Source organism: Balaenoptera acutorostrata, chromosome 15 (genome assembly GCF_949987535.1).
Source record: "Balaenoptera acutorostrata chromosome 15, mBalAcu1.1, whole genome shotgun sequence".
NCBI classification, from domain to species: Eukaryota; Metazoa; Chordata; class Mammalia; order Artiodactyla; family Balaenopteridae; genus Balaenoptera; species Balaenoptera acutorostrata.
In genome coordinates, this window is record NC_080078.1 from 66,961,704 (window position 1) to 66,979,548 (window position 17,845).

The 17,845-nt window shown below is 51.6% G+C and overlaps 1 protein-coding gene across 2 annotated transcripts; it reads left to right on the top strand.

Moving 5' to 3' along the window:
- The first annotated feature begins 1,391 nt into the window (after positions 1 to 1,391).
- Positions 1,392 to 9,246, top strand: MYL9 (myosin light chain 9). Of its 2 annotated transcripts, XM_007193179.2 has the most exons (4): positions 1,392 to 1,550; positions 4,708 to 4,917; positions 7,407 to 7,568; positions 8,463 to 9,246. In XM_007193179.2, exons 2-4 carry the CDS (start codon positions 4,734 to 4,736, stop codon positions 8,633 to 8,635), a joined length of 519 nt encoding a protein of 172 aa, XP_007193241.1. In that variant the 5' UTR covers positions 1,392 to 1,550; positions 4,708 to 4,733; the 3' UTR covers positions 8,636 to 9,246. The 2 variants fall into 2 exon arrangements, with proteins under 2 accessions (XP_007193241.1, XP_057385648.1); XM_057529665.1 differs by lacking the exon at positions 7,407 to 7,568.
- Positions 9,247 to 17,845: the final 8,599 nt, after the last annotated feature.

A 17,845-nucleotide genomic window follows, 5' to 3' on the forward strand; every position in this document is an offset into this window, starting at 1 on the left:
TGTTCAGGGAAACACTGCTTTGGGAAAGATCACCAGTAAGATTCTCCTTACTGGCTGCAAGTAATAATAAATCCTTCTGTCTCCTGATCTTTGGCTTGTTAGTGTCTACTGGCTTGACACCCACCAAGAAGCAAACCCAGTTTTTGGGTAACACAAGGATCCCCGGGCTAGGTCCCTACTGCTTCTCAGACCTCCTCTCCCCCACCCCCCTCCCCTCAGTCACACTGACCTCCCGCTGCTCCTTGACCGTGAGCTGGGCAAGCTCCCCCTACAGGGCTTCTTCCTCTGTGGCTCACTGGGCTGGCTCACTCCCTCACATCCTTCAGCGCTGCCCAAATGTCACTTCCAGGGAGGCAGCCCCACCTCCTGCTACTCTCTCTCCCCTCACCTAGTTTTATTCTCCTTCAAGGCATTTATTTCTACCCTCCAAGCCATGGAGCTACTTGTTCATGGTATCTCCCTCCACAAGAACAAATGCTTCCTGAGTGCAATTACTTGAGTATTTACCCCAGCACCCAAGCACAGTGCCTGGCAGGTAGCAGGTGTCAGTTAATATTTACAGAGTAAGTAACTGGGCGTTGATAAGTTCCCTTGGGAACGTCCGTGTTGGATCAAAGGGGAGAGAGAGCGGGGCGGGAGTCCAGGTAGGGGCTGATGGGTAAGGTGCTCCTTCACGGGTCAAAATGATGGACCTGATGCCCGATGGCACAGGGGATGGGTCTGTCCTTCCAGACTCCATCCTCCAACTCAGGCCAACAAGAGGGGGATAAGGGGTGCAGCCCCTTTGGCAAGGATGCTCCGGGGGTCCCCTAGCCCCTGCTCCTCTCGCTGGCTCCCCAGGGTCTACGTGGGTCTTTCTGGCCACTCTTTCACTGAATTCTCACCACCACACTCCCATTTTACAGGTGAGGAAACTGAGGGCACCTAGAGAGAAGAATGACTTGGCTGAGGTGGGCTGTCCCCAGTGCGGTCCTAACCCAACTTTCACGTGCGCCCCACACCCCAGGAGCCTGACTGCTGGCTCTGTATGAGGACAGTGGGTTCTCTCTGACACGCCTCTTCTCTGGGACTGGAAAAAAGCCATACTTGGCCTGGTGGAAGGAGGCCCTCGCCCGGGAATGGGCCGGGCAGCTGGCCTTTGGGGGAAAGATGGGGGTAGGGTCTGAGGACTAGAGGCCCCTGGATGTTCTGCCGGCCTCGCAGGAGACGAAGGGCCGGCCCAGATAAACCCGCTTCCCCGGGCAGTCCAGGCCCCCTACTCACCCCCGTCACCTCCCCGGTCCACGATGGGGAAGGCCCTGGCAGCCTGGGGGTTCACCCGGGAACACCCCACCTCCCGGGCCCGTGGGTCGAGGCCAAATAAGGCTGGGCTGCCGCGGCCCCGCCCCCGTCCCGCCGCCGCCGCAGCTGCACATTCTTCTGCCTTGTAAGGCCCGGCGCCGCGCCCCGCCCCGCGCCCCCGCCGCGCCCAGCCCGGACCCCACCGACGGCCCGCCAGCCCCGGCTCCGCACCCGCTCCGCGCACCGAGCCAGCGCCTTCTCCGCACCAGGTGGGAGCCCGGCGGCCCGGGTGGTCTAGTGTGGGCGGTGTGACGGCCGCGGCCCGAACTTGGGGACGCAGGGAGGTGTCGGAGGGCCTCTGGGCAGGGACAGCTCGTGGGTCTGACGGGGATTCTGGCCGGGTCTGGGCAGCAGGGAGACCGTTCCCGGCTCTGGAAACCAGTGGGCCTATGGCCAGGGAAGACTGTAAGGGCCCTGCCCCTTCGCTGTGCGGTTAGAGGTGCCAAGCCCAGGACTCGGGATGCCCGGGAGGACGGGAGGACGTCGTGGCTGCCGGTGTTCCCTGCCCTAGGGGACCCATGTGTGTCCTCCAGAGCGTCCGTGTCCCATCCCCCATCTGCTGGGGCAGGAGAGAGGGATGGAGACCGGAGTAACCCCCCCCACACACACACACGGAGGCTGTGTGCCGCACCCCAGGGCTTGCCCACCCTGAGCCATCTGCCCACCTGGGCCTGCTAGGTGGGGAAGGTGCGCCAGGGGCCCTCTGCGGGCTCACCCCACCCCCGAGCTGGACAAGGACCTGGGCTTCAGGACCTGGTCCCCGCTCCTCCCCAGCCCTCCAGCTGCTCTGGCTACTCTCAGGAAAGGGTCAGATAACTCTGCCTCAGATGAGGTGACTTTACCAGCAAGGCATCTGGCACTGCCAGCCATAGGGACCATGAGGTAATGTGGGACACAGGCCTTGTCTTTGCTGTTACGGTGGGATTTCAGGCACCAGAAAGGGGGAGGTGGCACCTAGCTGCAGCAGGCCAAGTACCCGCTATATCGGACCCCCCGTGGTTAGGGTCCCCAGGAGGAGGAGGGGATGGCTCCAGGGCTAAGAGGCCAGCCTGTCTCTGACCCCAGTCCCTCAACCAAGACTGGAAACTGCTTCTGGTCACAAAGAGTCCTCAGACCCTCAGTTGCCATCCGCCCACCATGAAAGGCCATTTGCCACCCCCAGACCCACCCCTAGCCCAGGGGTCCTGGCTTCCAGTTGGACTCTACCCCTCTCGTGGACACACCACTTCTCGGGCCTCAGTTCTTTTAATCGCACGGTGAGGGGCACCCCACTCTCCCCACCCTGCTTCCCAAGACTGCTGGGCTGGACAAACTGTACAGTTCAGTGCTCCAAGCCCTGTCATGGCCCCTCAACAGAAGAGGGCGGGGATGGGGTGGCCAGGGAGGCGGGGAGCCCAGCTAGTCTCAGAGCAGTGGGTGAGCTCTTGGCCACTCCCGCCTCTGGTCGTGGCTTCCTCTCTCATCCTGCCATGTCTGCCCTAGAACTTTACGGGGGGCTGTGGGGGGGGGAGTGACAGTGATGATAACCATCACAGCCTCTGCTGGGCACAGTGGACTTCTCCTCGGCTGCCTTCTGTGGGTGCCACGAGTCAAAGTTCCCAGAGAACACCTGGCTCAGGGAAGGAGTGGGCCCCTCGAAGCGCTAACCACAGGACACGGTGGCACTCCCTGCCGACAGCACCATCCCGCTCCCACCCAGGTCAAGGGTGGGAAAGGCTTTTGTCTACCCACCCTGAACCACAGGAGAAACTCTGAGGGCCAGGTGTGTCAGTCCAGTGGGACCCAGTGGGACAGTCTATAACTATAGGCAGCTGTGGCTCTGGGGAAGGGCTGGAGCTGGCCAGTGTCCCAGCTCAGGGTTTAAGATCTCAAAGGCCAAAGACTGGCAAATGGCTTGAACAGGGTCATGGGATAAAGGCCTGGCGACAGATCCAGGAGCACTTAAGGCTTCCTGCAGATCCTCGACAAAGGGACTCAGGGCAGAGGAAAGAGGGAGGGCAGCAGTCCTGGGGCCTCGGCCAGGCCCACAACTGCCCCAGCTGAGGGGCACATGGCCCTAGGTCTTCAGGGGCACAGTCCCCACTAGCCATGACAAGCGTTCAGGGAAAGAGCCCCTTGCTGGGCCTCAGTTTCCCCATCTGTACAGTGGGGTCAGCAGACTGGCTGCAGTTGCCTTCACAGTCATTAAACCAGCATCTATGAGCACCACCATGGGCTTAGGTTTAAATCGGGGGACTTAACACCAGCCCTGATTGATTGTGAAGGAGAGAGACCTTTAAGTGCTTACTGTCAAAGCCAGGGTGGGGGAACTGCTCCCCAAGGGCTGTCGGAAGAACTGGGCTGGAGAAGGAAGGGCATTCCAGGGGGAGGGACCAAGAAGGAAAGTCGGGGGGGGGGGGGGAGGTGTCTGGGGAGCAGACATAGATGGCAGGAGGGATGCCATGAGGGGTGCCGCGGCCAGTCAGAGAGCAGGGCAGGAGGGGTTCACACAGGGCCTTTGATGCCAGGCTGAGGGGCCAAGACTTGCTGGGGGAGGAGAGGGGATGGCAGGAACCCTCAAGGGTTTCAAGGTGAAGTGTCTGGGTCTGTATGCAATGGGTGAGACAGGCTGGAGGCTCGGAGGCCAGGTCTAAACAAGGGTGACAGGAAGCTGGGGTTCTGAGCCGGGGGGAGCTTTATGCTCCTATAAACACTGAGGAGTGAGAACAAGGAGTAGGGCCCAAATCAGGTCTATCTCCCACCCCAAGGGGCTGGTCAAGTGTGGGCAGGTGGGGGGAAGGGAGACTGCCCAGAGCACTGGCCTTCCAGAACCTCCAGAGGAGGGAGGGCAGAGGGACGGGGAGGAGGAGAGGATGAGGAATGTCAGGAATGCAGGGCCGCTGACCCAGCTCCTTCCTGCTGGTGGGGGCAGGGAGCCTCAGAGCCTCTTACGAGGCAACCCACCTTGTAAGCCGGAGAGAGAGATGGACAGTGTAAATGCTATTAAGGCTTAAAGGAGATAAAGCACGGAAATGGTTGGCACTGAACACAATCCTAAGTGTCTTACCCAAACAGTCACAGCAAAAATAGCTTCCTCTGTGCCGGGCACCATGCCAGGGGCTTCTTGGGCACTAAGTCAATTAATCCCTTCTGCTGGGCACTCCTATCCCATTCCCAGATGAGTATACTCACTCAGAGAGGTAGAGGAAGTTGTTTCAGATCACACAGGGCCAACGCTGTATGCTTTTGTGATGAGCTGGGTGGCAGGAGCCCCAGGCCTATGGGAGCACGAAGACCGGCCCAGGCACTGACAGCCGAGCAGGGGTAGGCCAGAAGATTCTCTGGCCTGGGGTCACAGGCTGTCCCACTTACACCCACTGCCTACAGGAAAGCCCCACACGCCCGCAGCCAAGATGTCCAGTAAACGGGCCAAGGCCAAGACCACCAAGAAGAGGCCACAGAGGGCCACATCCAACGTCTTTGCGATGTTTGACCAGTCCCAGATCCAGGAGTTTAAGGAGGCCTTCAACATGATTGACCAGAACCGAGATGGCTTCATTGACAAGGAGGACTTGCATGACATGCTGGCCTCGCTGGGTGAGCAGGGGCGGGGTGTGGGAGTCCAAGTGGGCCCAGCAAGGGCTGCAGCTGGAGCAGGCAGCGGGGCTGCTCATCCCTTACGGAACACTTCCTGTTTACTGACATGAGGCACCCACCCTGGAGAGTAGCTGCCATCACTTTCTCCATTTAGCAGGTAGGGAAACTGAGGCACAGAGCAGTTCGCCACTGGACTTGAACCCAGACAGGCCCACTCCAGGGCAGGACTGCCTCAGGCAGATTTGTGGATTGGGCTGCCCAGTACCATTTCATTTAAAGAAAGGGATCAGCAACTACAAGAACGTTTGAACTGCATGGACTTTCCATTGTACAATGGGGAAACTGAGGCCTTAGAAGGGAGGCCAGGGTATCTGCCCCCCTCCTTTAGAGGTCACCTGTGTCAGGCTCCGAGAGGCTGACTCCAGTGATTTCCCCAGAATCAGAATCAGAGCTGAAAGGTCTCAGGAATCTAGTGCATCTCACCATTGCTCAGATGGGGAAACTGAGGCCCAGAGGCCAGGCCTCCAGACGCCAGCCCGCAGCCTGTGGCTCTGCTTCCACATCCCTCCCTATGTGCTAGCCACAGACAACCACCCTCAACCCAAATTCCTGGTGCCCCCTTCATCCAGGGGATGGCATCTGGGCCAGACACTGGCTGGGGGAGGGGGAGGTCTCTGGCAGTAGAGGCTGCAGCCTATGGCCAGATAGGCCTGAGTCAGTCCCTGGCACTGCCCCTCACGGCTGGGCAGTCCCGCCCTGTGCCTGTCTCCCCTCCTGTGCAATGGTGACCGTGGCCCTTGTGTGCACCCCCAGGGTGTCTGGTGGGAGCAGCAAGCAATGTAGAGGGAGCTGGAGGGCCGACATCACACGCTGCCCCCACCCTCGGCACCACACCTCTCCCGGCTTCAGGCCAGACTCACCTGAAGGCTCCCTCCCTGAGGAGGTCACCGGCAGGAAGGAGGACTGAGGCCTGGCGAGGGGAGGAGCTGTGAGTCCCCATGTCACAGCTCTTCGGGCCTCAGCCATCCCATGGGGACACGGCAGAGTGTGTGAGGCTCAGAGGAGACAGGGACACGAAGACTCCTTCCCATTTATGAGGCAGCGCCTGCACCCAGGGCCCTCAACCCCAGAGACGTGATGACAGTCCTGGGCATCTACCCAGAAAAATCCTCACTCCTGTTTGTAGCTCGTGTCAGTGAGTCCACAGATCAGTCGTGGCCTCTGGTTAAGAACATCATCCTCTGGGAATTCCCTGGTGGTCCAGTGGTTAGGACTCCACAATTCCACTGCAGGGGGCATGGGTTGGATCCCTGGTCGGGGAACTCAGATCCTGCATGCCGCACTGGCATGCCCAAAAACAAAAAAAAAGGAACATCATCCTCAGGTTAAAAAACAAGAGCAGCAAATAATAAAATAATAACAAGCAGCAGCTCTGCAGGTATTATCTTAAATCTCAAAGCAATCCTATTAGGTAGGTGTGATTATCATTCCCACTTTATAAATGAGGAAACAGCTAGGAAACAGCTAGGAAACAGCTGAGCCTCACACACTCTGCCGTGTCCCCATGGGATGGCTGAGGCCCGAAGAGCTGTGACATGGGGACTCACAGCTCCTCCCCTCGCCAGGCCTCAGTCCTCCTTCCTGCCCGTGACCTCCTCAGGGAGGGAGCCTTCAGGTGAGTCTGGCCTGAAGCCGGGAGAGGTGTGGTGCCGAGGGTGGGGGCAGTGTGTGATGTCAGCCCTCCGGCTCCCTCTACATTGCTTGCTGCTCCCACCAGACACCCTGGGGGTGCACTGACTCAGAGAGGTTAAGTAATCTGCCCAAGGTCACACAGCTACTAAGTGGTAGAGTTGGGATTTGAACCAGCAGTTGATTCAAATCCATAGGGCCAATGCCAATCATTGTTCTGCCCATTTTACAACCATTACCTTCTTCACCTTCACAGTTCTCCTCAGAGGCAGGGGAAACAGGCATAGAGCTGGGATTCAAACCCTAGCCTGTGTGGCACCAAAGCTCACTGGTTTAACTGCTTCGAAACTGTGCCTGGGACCTGGGGTCTGGCTGCCTGGCTTCAAATGCTGGCTCTACTCCTTACTTGCTGTGTGACTAAGGACAAGTCCTAACCTCTGGGCCTCAGGTCCCACACCTGTGAAGGGGGATAAGAATGCTGACCTCACAGGTGGTGAAAGTTAAAGCGATAAGGCACATGGAGCACGGGACGCAGTGAGCGGTCAGCAGATGGGGGCCCTTTTCCTTCAGTGAGCGTTACCCATGGCGGACATCCAGACCCCAGACCTGAGGAGGACAGTGGTCAAGGCCACCTGCCAGGAGAGCGGGGAGGGAGCAGTCAGAGAGCCGGCCGTCCCAGAGAGATGCTTTACAGTTTACAAAACATACTGTCTCCTGTCTGTGGGGCCATTAAGGGAGGGGACAGGGAGGAGGGAGGGGACGGGAGGTGACAGCAGGCACGAATGGCCCTCCCACCACAGGGAAGAACCCCACGGATGAGTACCTGGAGGGCATGATGAGCGAGGCCCCGGGGCCCATCAACTTCACGATGTTCCTCACTATGTTTGGGGAGAAGCTGAACGGCACGGACCCCGAGGACGTGATCCGCAACGCCTTCGCCTGCTTCGACGAGGAGGCCTCAGGTTGGCAGCCTCTGGATGGAGGCCTGGACAGGGCTAGGCCTGCAGACCTCCCCCAGGGCACCCCCGCGTATGCCGGGGGGACCCGGCCACGCTGGGACTTCAGGGCCCCTTGCCCCCAAAGGCCAGAACAGAAATCACCCATTTCTGTTGCCAGAACTATAAAAGCTATGCTCCTTTCTTGTTTTCTCCCCCAGATGCGAGACTAAAACAGCCCACATCCACCAAGCTTTCCCATTTCCTAGTTCACCTGTTGGCCCAACGCACTAGGCCTCTGCTTTCTACCCTTCCAGACACCAAACCATTTCAGGCCCTCTGGCCAACGAGGCACAGAAACCAGCCCCCATCCTCAAATCTTCCAAAGGGCTTCTATCTCACCGCTGGTTTCTCCCAGGGACAGGCCAGAGCGACGCTGGCAGTAGTTGTTTCAGCAGTTTCTCAGGGGCCACAGGCACACCACTGGCCTAAGCATGTTCGAACATTTTCCTGACTGCCGTCACAGCCCCTACCAGGCTGACATATTTTCATCCCCATTTTCTAGATCAAACAGGCAAAGAGAGGTTAAGTAACTTGCCCAAGGTCACACAGCTAGAAAGAAGGGGGGGATCAGCATTCAAACTCAGGCAGTGGAACTCTGGGGCTCAGGCTCTTAAAGCAGGACACAGCCAGCACCACCCCCCGCCAGCCCCAGTTCCCCTGAAGAAACACCTCGCCGACAGTCCCACGGCGGAACTCTTCCCTCTGGCCCTAGCGACCTTGAACTGAACAGAGACCAGGGCTGTGGCTTTTCCTGGCCCCTCCCGGGTCTGAAAGGACTGGTGGGGGCCCCAGGGGTAGAGGGTGTTAGGTGTGTCCTGGCCCGAGTCCCTGTCTCATGGCCCTGGCCCTGTCCCCCAGGTTTCATCCACGAGGACCACCTTCGGGAGCTGCTCACCACCATGGGCGACCGCTTCACAGATGAGGAAGTGGATGAGATGTACCGCGAGGCGCCCATTGATAAGAAAGGCAACTTCAACTACGTGGAGTTCACCCGCATCCTCAAACATGGCGCCAAGGACAAAGACGACTAGGCCAGCACAGCGCCCCCGCGCCCAGGCCCGCGTCCCGGTCACCTGCTCCCTCAGACACTGTCCGCACCGGCTCTGCCCACAAACCCGCGAGCCCACAGGCCCCTCTCGGAGGATCCTCCCTCTGAGGGGTTAGGGTCCCAGCTCCCAGTGGAGGAAACGGGCTGAGAGAGTGCAGTGCCAGGCAAGGGGCACAGCCAACGTGAGGCGGGTGTTCCCCCCGTGACCCTCCAAGGAAACCCCATCTTCTTGGGAACTGGGCCAGAGGCTGGACCTAGAGGCCCCAGGGGAAGGCCCCTCAAGAGAGCCCAGGCCTCGGCTGTTGCCCGCCCACTCCCAGGCTGCTCCCCACGGGCAGGGCCCTGCGTCCTGGTCTGGGGCACCACTTCACGTGCAACCCTGTGCAGGGCATGAAAGCCCTTCCCCAGCCACCGCCACAAGCACACGAGCCTCACCCAGGCCCCCTCTCAGAGGGCAGGATGCCAGTCCTGTCCCCTACACCCTGCCCAGCCACCAGAACACGCGCCACCCGCCGGGAGCGCGCTCCAGGAGATGCATGTCGGGTGGGTGTTTGTCTCGGCAAGGCAGAATGTCTAATAGAAGGCTGAGCACTGCCTTGGGTCTGTGTGTCTGTGACTGGGGTGAAGTAAAGGAGCCCCTATGCCCCGAACACCCTCCCACCCTCCCCTTCCATCCCCCGGGGCTGCCCCGATCCTCTCCAACCCGGCCCCTGGCCCAGGGAAGGCTCAGCTGAGACCAGACCAGCAGTGGGGAGCAGACAGAGGTGAAAAGCCCTCGTGGGAGGGAGAGGGCAGAGTGGGGAGGACCCACAGGAGTCACCACAGCAAATCCCAGCGGGGGGTCTGGGCCTCTGATGGGGCAGGGGTCAAGGTCACAGCTTTCAGGACTACAGCCTGGATCTCCAGGGTCACCTCAATGCTCCTGGAAAGTCAGGTGGTCCTGGAAGAACAGGGAGGCTTTGGGAACAGCGAGAAGGGCTCCTCCCATTAGCTCAGGGATGGAGATGAGAATGAATGGATTCCCTGTGTGGGCAGCTCCAGGCAGCTACCAGGTGTGTTCTGAGCTGCACCCGCCACAGCTGGAGGGTCAGTTCAGCCACGACCAGCAGCACAGCAAGCCACAGCTTTTCACATCCCACACGTGCAAGAGACAGGCAGGACAGGGGTCCCTGTTACATTTGAACGATGGGGACACTGACCACGGTGCCTGGAGCATAAGAGGAGGGGAAATAACGGTTGAATGAACAGTCAATAGGGACAGAGACTGCCTGAGGTCACCCAGTGGGTCTGGGGCAGAAAGAGAGCTGGACCTTGGCCTCTGGACCTTCCATGGGGCTCAGGCCTGGGCTGGACACATCCCACCTGACCCCAGCAGGGAGCAGGTGCTGGGCCCTGCTTGGTCCTGCTGCCTTCCCTAAGGGTCACCCAGAGCCAGCCAGCCACAGTGCACGACAAAGGTCTGAGCTCAGAGCCAAGGGAGCACTGAGCGCTAAGGGGACCCTGCACTGGCCCAGGAGGCCTAACCTCCCACAGGCCTCTGCCCCTATCGGGGCGCCAGGCCCCTTCCAGCCGAGCCCTGGTCAGGGCCCCATGAAACCCCTCCTCTTGCCTCCAAATTGAGCCCCACAAGTCCCTGATTGCAACTTTAGATGGAGCCAGCCCCAAATGAGTCCCAACCAGGCCCAAACACTCCCCAGACTCAGTCCCAACCACACCGCACCCTTGACCCTGACCCCAGACTGTGGGCCCCAACCCCACGCTGAGCCTGGCCACCCACTCACTGCAGCCAGCTCCCAGGACTCCCAGAGCACTGGCCACGCATGCCCGACACCAGGGTCAAAGATCACTTGGTGGAGCCACTGTGGCACCAAAGGCCTTCCTGGAAGAAGGCAGGGACATGCGGTCAGGAACAAACCTCCTCGATCCCAACCCCCAGTTTTGTCACAAGCCTACTCCCTCCCCCTCTACCCCAGAGAGAGAAGGCTTCACACCCAGGTGTGGGTGGGACAGAACCAGTGCAGCCTCACTGGTTTCAGAGCTGGCCTGGGGCTCACGGGGCTCACGGGACCCAGGGGATGGGAAAAGGGAAGTGCTCTGTGTGGAAGGGCAGGCCAGCAGGCCAGGGGGAATCTGCAGGAGCCGCTACGAGGGAAAGGGTGTTGCAGGGAATGGAAATGGCCTGAACAAAAGTCTGGGAGCAGGAGTGCATGTGGTACATACTCAGAAGCCAGGGGGAAGGCAATTTTTCACTCATTAATTTATTAACATCTCACAGCAGCTTTTTAGAAAAGCAGCAGCAGCAGCAGCTGTTTTATTTCTCACAGGCGACATTTAGAGGTAACAGTGAAGCACCCCCAGAACTTTCAAAGTCTGGCACAAAACTCAGAAGACACACACACACACACACACACACTCCAGTAGATTTAAATGCATGAAGACTAAATGCTTCTGTAGGGCTAAAGAAACCATAAGCAAAGTTAAAACCAAATACAGATTGGGAGAAAATATTTGTAGCGTGATTAATAAAAAATGTCAATGACACTATCCTATAAAAAGAGCTTCGGGCTTCCCTGGTGGCGCAGTGGTTGAGAATCTGCCTGCTAATGCAGGGGACACGGGTTCGAGCCCTGGTCTGGGAAGATCCCACATGCCGCGGAGCAGCTGGGCCCGTGAGCCACAATTACTGAGCGTGCGCGTCTGGAGCCTGTGCTCCGCAACAAGAGAGGCCGCGATAGTGAGAGGCCCGCGCACCGCGATGAAGAGTGGCCCCCGCTTGCCACAACTAGAGAAAGCCCTCGCACAGAAACGAAGACCCAACACAGCCATAACTTAAAAATAAATAAATAAATAAATAAAAATTAAAAAAAAAAAAAAAAAGAGCTTCAACCATTCAATACGAAAAAGGCAGGGAGTTCCCTGGCAGTCCAGTGGTTAGGACCTGGTCAGGGCAGCCAAAAAAGAAAAGACAATGGTAGGAAAAAATGGGCAAATAATATGAAAAGAGAATCTCAGAAGAAATACAAACACTTAATAAACATGTTTTATTTTATTTTATTTATTTTATTTTTTGGCCATGCCACACGGCTTGTGGGATCTCAGTTCCCTGACCAGGGATTGAACCCAGGCCATGGCAGTGAAAGGCTAGAATCCTAAACACTAGGCCACCAGGGAACTCCCTTTTTTTCTTTTTTTTTTTTTAAATAAGCATTTTTTAAGTGTTCAATACCATCATATAATTGTAAAAATATTCAATTTTCCTAGTTTTTTCTAGTTTTAATTCTTATACTTAGATCTTTGATGAAAGTGCCTGAGGTTTTGACAATTATATTCCCAGGAACAATAGTTCTATCTGGAAAAAGTTGTGTGACCTCAGACAACTCACATGATTGCATTACTTTTTTTTTTAATTAGTTTTTTCTTAATTAAACAAGTTTTTAATTGTGATAAAATACACACAATGTAGAATTTGCCATCTCAGCCATTTTTACATGTCAAGTATATTCACATTATTGTGTAACCATCACCACCATCTCCAGAACTTTTTCATCTTCCCCAACGGACACGCTATTCCCATTAAACACTGAGTCCACATTCCCCGTCCCCTCAGGTCCTGGCAACCACCAGTCTACTGTCTGTCTCTATGACTTTGACTACTCTAGGTACCTCATTTAAGTGGAATCATAGAGTATCTGTCCTTGTGTGCCTGGCTTACTTCACTTAGCATAATGTCCTCAAGGTTCATCCATGTTGTAGCATGTCAGAATGCCCTTCCTTTTTAAGGGTGAATAATATTCCATTGTGTGTATATACCACATTTTGCTTATCCATTCACCTGCCCATGGATGTTTGGGTTGTTTCCACCTTCTGGCTATTGTGAGTGATGCTGCTATGAACATGGGTGTTGATTAGGTTTTTAATATATGTAGAGCACCTACTATGTGCCAGGCACATAATAAGCACTGGAGCTCTCAAAATGGACAAATCACAGTTCTGATATTAAAGGAGTTCACAGGGTCATGGGGAGACTGTCCAGAAACCAGAGAGCACTGAGTAGTTCAGTGTGACAGGATCACAGAACAGGGATGCCCTCAGGTGGGAAAGGAGGCAAGGATCCAGGAGAAGGTAAGAAGTGAGGCGTAAATCAGGCCAGGTTCCCTCAGGCAGAGGAAACCACTGATGCAGAAGGCTGAGGTCACAGCTAAAGGGCCTCTAGCGCAGAACAAGGAGAAAGAGCCAAGCTGTGGCTCCCTTCACCACCAACCCAGAGACTCTAAGCAAGCCAGAGGGAGGTTAACTGTCAACACCACCCCAAAACAAAGAGTCCTCTGGGACCATGGCTGGGCCGCAATGGATGAGGTGGGGATGTGTAAGAGAAGAAGGGTAAACAGCAGCCCAAAGCAGAACGGGGATTCTGGGAGGGGTGGAAGTCTCTGGGCTGCGATTTTTTTGCCTCCACCATTTATCCCGAGCGTCAGGGTAACCTTGGGACAAAGACTGGAGACCACCCAAGTCCCTAGGCTTTCCTCTTGTTCCCATGAAGAAGACAGCACTTGAAAAAGAACTGTGCCAGGGTGGAGCTAAGACTAACACCGAGGCAAAGAAGAATTAATGAACCAAGACCAAGAATTTATCCATATTGTTAACAACTATAATACATGCCAACAATTCTTTATAAAATACTTATTTATTTATTTTGGCTGCACCAGTCTTAGTTGCGGCATGCGGGCTCTTAGTTGCGGCATGCGGGATCTAGTTCCCTGACCAGGGATCGAACCCAGGACCCCTGCATTGGGAGTAAGGAGTCTTAACCACTGGACCACCAGGGAAGTCCCTCCATGCCAACAATTTTGAAAACCTAAACAAGTGAACAAATTCCTAGAACAGAGCCTTAGAAATGGCTCAGAAAGAAATAAGAGTTATAATAAAACATTTAAAAATAGGAAAAAATTAAAAGAGAGTCTGAGTTTTCTTCTAAGTATTGGTAAAATTGAAGCAGTGGTTAAAAATCTTCCCATGGCAACTAAGAACCAACACAGCCAAAAAAAGAAAAAGAAAAAGAAAAAGAAAGAAAAGAAACATTAAACTGAATTAAAACAAAATCTTCCCACAAAGATGACACTGGGCCCAGATAATTTTATAGGCATGTTCTGCCAAACTCTCAAGGAACAGATCATCCTGACTGTTCTAGCATAACTATGAAACCAAAAGCAGAAAAAATATTATCAGAAGAGAAAATAACAGGTCGAAGATAAAATAAATAAAATGAATTAAGAAAAAATTGATTTTGATTTTTAAAAAAGTTTAAAAAAAAACAGATCAGTTTCATTCACGAATATAGATGTAAAACTCTCATACAAAATATTAGCAAACCAAATGTAACCGTGTATTTTTTAAAAAGATAATAAATAATGACTTAGTTGAATTTATTCCAGGTATTCAAGGATGGTAATGTAATTCACATTAACAGATTAGAAGAAAATAAAAACACATATGATTATTCAAGGATGGTAATGTAATTCATATTAACAGATTAGAAGAAAATAGAAACACATATGATTCTTTTTAGAGTGTAATTAGGTGTTTACTTGTTTTTTTAATTGAAGTAGAGTTGATTTACAATGCTATGCCAATCTCTGCTGTACAGCAAAGTGACTCAGTTACACACATACATACAATCTTTAAAAACACATATGATTATACCAATAAATGCAAAAAAAACACCCTGATTTTAAATGATTTTTTAAAAATCAACTCCTATTCATGTTAAAATTTCTTAGTAAATTAGAATAGAGGAGAATATCCTTAACTGGATTAAGAATATCTAAGAAAAAAAGCTGGATCAGGGGCTTCCCTGGTGGTGCAGTGGTTAGGAATCCGCCTACCAATGCAGGGGACACAGGTTCGAGCCCTAGTCCGGGAAGATCCCACATGCCGCAGACCAACTAAGCCCGTGTGCCACAACTACTGAGCCTGTGCTCTAGAGCCCGCAAGCCACAACTCCTGAAGCCCGGGTGCCTAAACCCCATGCTCTGCAATAAGAGAAGCCACCGCAATGAGAAGCCCGCACACCGCAACAAAGAGTAGCCCCCCCTCGCCCCAACTAGAGAAAGCCCTCATGCAGCAACGAAGACCCAACACAGCCAAAAATAAAAAAATAAAAAATAAAAAAAAAAAAAAACTTTGTCAAGATGATTCTAAAATTTATATGGAAAAGTAAAGGGCCACAAATTACCAGATAATTGTGAAAAAGAAGAGTGAAGAAAAGTTGTGCCTTCTAGATTTCAGAGCTTAGTATGAAGCTATAGTAAACATGACGGTGTGATATTGGTGGAGGGATAGACAAAATGATCAATGGAATAGAATAGAGAGCCCAGGAACAGACCCACACATGCATGAAACTTGTTATATGACATAGGTGGCAGACCAGTGGAGAAAGGAGGGACTCAATAAATGGAGCTGACACTCATCAAAGGGGCTACAATGAAAAAAACTCTCAATACTACACATAGATGACGGTAAGAATGGGGAGCAACTAGAATTCTCACAAAGTACAGGAGAGAGTGTAATAGGTATAATCTCTTTGGAAAACTGTTTGGCAGCATCTATTAAAGCTGAACATACATCTGCCCCATGACTCAGCAATTCCACTCCTAGGTATGCTCATATCCAACAGAAATGTGGGCACTTGTTCACCAAAAGACAGATGCAAGAATGTTCACAGCAGCACCACCGTAATAGCCCCATACTAGAAACAACCCAATCTGCCCACAAACAAAATGGACAAAGAAATGACAATGAACTACAGCCACGTGCATCAATGTGGATAAATCTCACAAATATCAAGTCAAGCCAAAAAAAAAAAAAACAGACACAAAGGAGTACACATTTGTATCAGTCAGGATTCAGTCAGGGGGACAGAAACCACACTGGTTATTTCAACAGAGATTATTTAATATAAATAATTGTTAACTAGGTATAAAGTTTAATTAAGTAACTGAAAGGTTGAAAAGAGAACTCAAGAAATTTGAAAATATGGGTGAATTTTTTTTCTGAGGAAGTACAAGAAAAACAACTTTTTTTTTTTTTTTTTTAGAAGATTTGTATAGAGTGATTCATATCAAGAAAATGAAAATAAGGGAATTCCCTGGTGGTGCAGTGGTTAGGACTCTGCGCTTCCACTGCAGGGGGCACGGGTTTGATCCCTAGTTAGGGAAATAAGATCCCACATTAAAAAAAAAAAAGAAAATGAAAATAAAACAGAGAAAATACCTGCAAAATCATATATCTGATAAGAGACTTGTATATAAAGAATTCTCACAACTTAATAAAAAGATAACAATCCAGTTTTAAAATGGGCAAAATATGAATAGACATTTCTCCAAAAAAGATATGCACACAGTCAATAAACGAATATAAAGATGCTCAACATCATTAGGGAAATGGACTGTGATAATAATAATAAAAACAAAAAACAACAAGTGTTGGAGAGGACGCAGATGTAGAGGAATTAGAACCTTCATACACTCCTGGAGGAAATGTAAAATAATGCAGCTGCTTTGGAAAATAGTCTGGTAGTTCCTCAAAAGGTTAAACACAGTTACCACATGACCCAGCAATTCCACTCCTAGTATATACTGAAGAAAATGAAAACATCCACACAAAAACTTGAACACAAATCTTCATAGCAGCATTATTCAAAATAGTTAAAAAATAGTAACAACCAAGATGTCCATCAACTGATGAATGGATAAATGAATGTGGTATATCCATGCACTGGAATTTTTTTTTTAACATCTTTATTGGAGTATAGTTCCTCTACAATGTTGTATTAGCTTCTACTGTATAACAAAGTGAATCAGCTATATGTATACATATATCCCCATATCCCCTCCCTCTTGCATCTCCCTCTCACACTCCCTATCCCACTCCTCCAGGTGGTCACAAAGCACCGAGCTGATCTCCCTGTGCTATGCAGCTGCTTCCCACTAGCTAGCTATTTTACATTTGGTAGAGTATATATGTCAATGGTACTCTCTCACTGGTCCCAGCTTACTCTTCCCCCTCCCCATGTCCTCAAGTCCATACTGTACGTCTGTGTCTTTACTCCTGTCCTGCCCCTAGGTTCATCAGAACTATTTTTTTTTTAGATTCCATATATATGTGTTAGTATATGGTATTTGTTTTTCTGTTTCTGACTTCACTCTGTATGACAGACTCTAGGTCCATCTACCTCACTACAAATAACTCAATTTCTTTTCTTTTTATGGCCATGCACTGGGATATTATTCAGCAATAAAAAGAATGAAGTACTGATTCATGCTACAACATGGATACACCTCAAAAAAATTACACTAAATGAAACAAGTCCATAACAAAAGACCACATATTGCATGATTCTATTTATATGAAATGTCCAAAATAGGCAAATCTACAGAGAATAAGGTAGATTAGTGTCAGCCTAGGGTTGGGGTAAGGAGGGTGCAGAAGGAGAGTTAAATTAGATTATGCTGATGGTTATACAACTCTTTAAATCTACTAAAATTAATTGAGCTGTATACTTTAAATGGGTGAATTTTATATGTAAATTATATAGCAATAAAGCTGTTAAAACAAATAACTAGTCAAAAACAAACCCTCTTGGGGCTTCCCTAGTGGTGCAGTGGTTGAGAATCCGCCTGCCAATGCAGGGGACACGGGTTCGAGCCTGGTCTGGGAAGATCCCACATGCCGCGGAGCAGCTGGGCCCGTGAGCCACAATTGCTGAGCCTGCGCGTCTGGAGCCTGTGCTCCGCAACGAGAGGCCGCGATGGTGAGAGGCCCGCGCACCGCGATGAGGAGTGGCCCCCGCTTGCCGCAATTAGAGAAAGCCCTCGCACAGAAACGAAGACTCAACACAGCCATAAATAAATAAAAATAAATAAATAAATAAAATTAAAAAAAAAAACCCTCTTAAGCTAACATTTTTGTAAAGCTTAGCTGTTGTTGTTTTTTTTCTTCTTCAAAGGCTAGCATATTTAAACTGCTAAACTTCCATTTCATTATTTTCTTGAAATTTTTGTATTTCCTTATATTTATGTAAGCCCCATTAGCTCTGATAAACCAATCAAGACAAACTCTCTTAAATTTAAGAGATATAATTTGACTTATTAATTAACATTCTGTGGAGGTAATAAAATATTTCAGACTCATAGAG

Excerpts from the sequence above, each read along its gene's own strand:
- MYL9 (XM_007193179.2), top strand. The coding sequence starts at position 4,734 with ATGTCCAGTAAACGGGCCAAGGCCAAGACCACCAAGAAGAGGCCACAG. Across the intron at positions 4,918-7,406 it reads TGACATGCTGGCCTCGCTGG|GGAAGAACCCCACGGATGAG; the intron begins GTGAGCAGGGGC and ends CTCCCACCACAG. Across the intron at positions 7,569-8,462 it reads CTTCGACGAGGAGGCCTCAG|GTTTCATCCACGAGGACCAC; the intron begins GTTGGCAGCCTC and ends CCTGTCCCCCAG.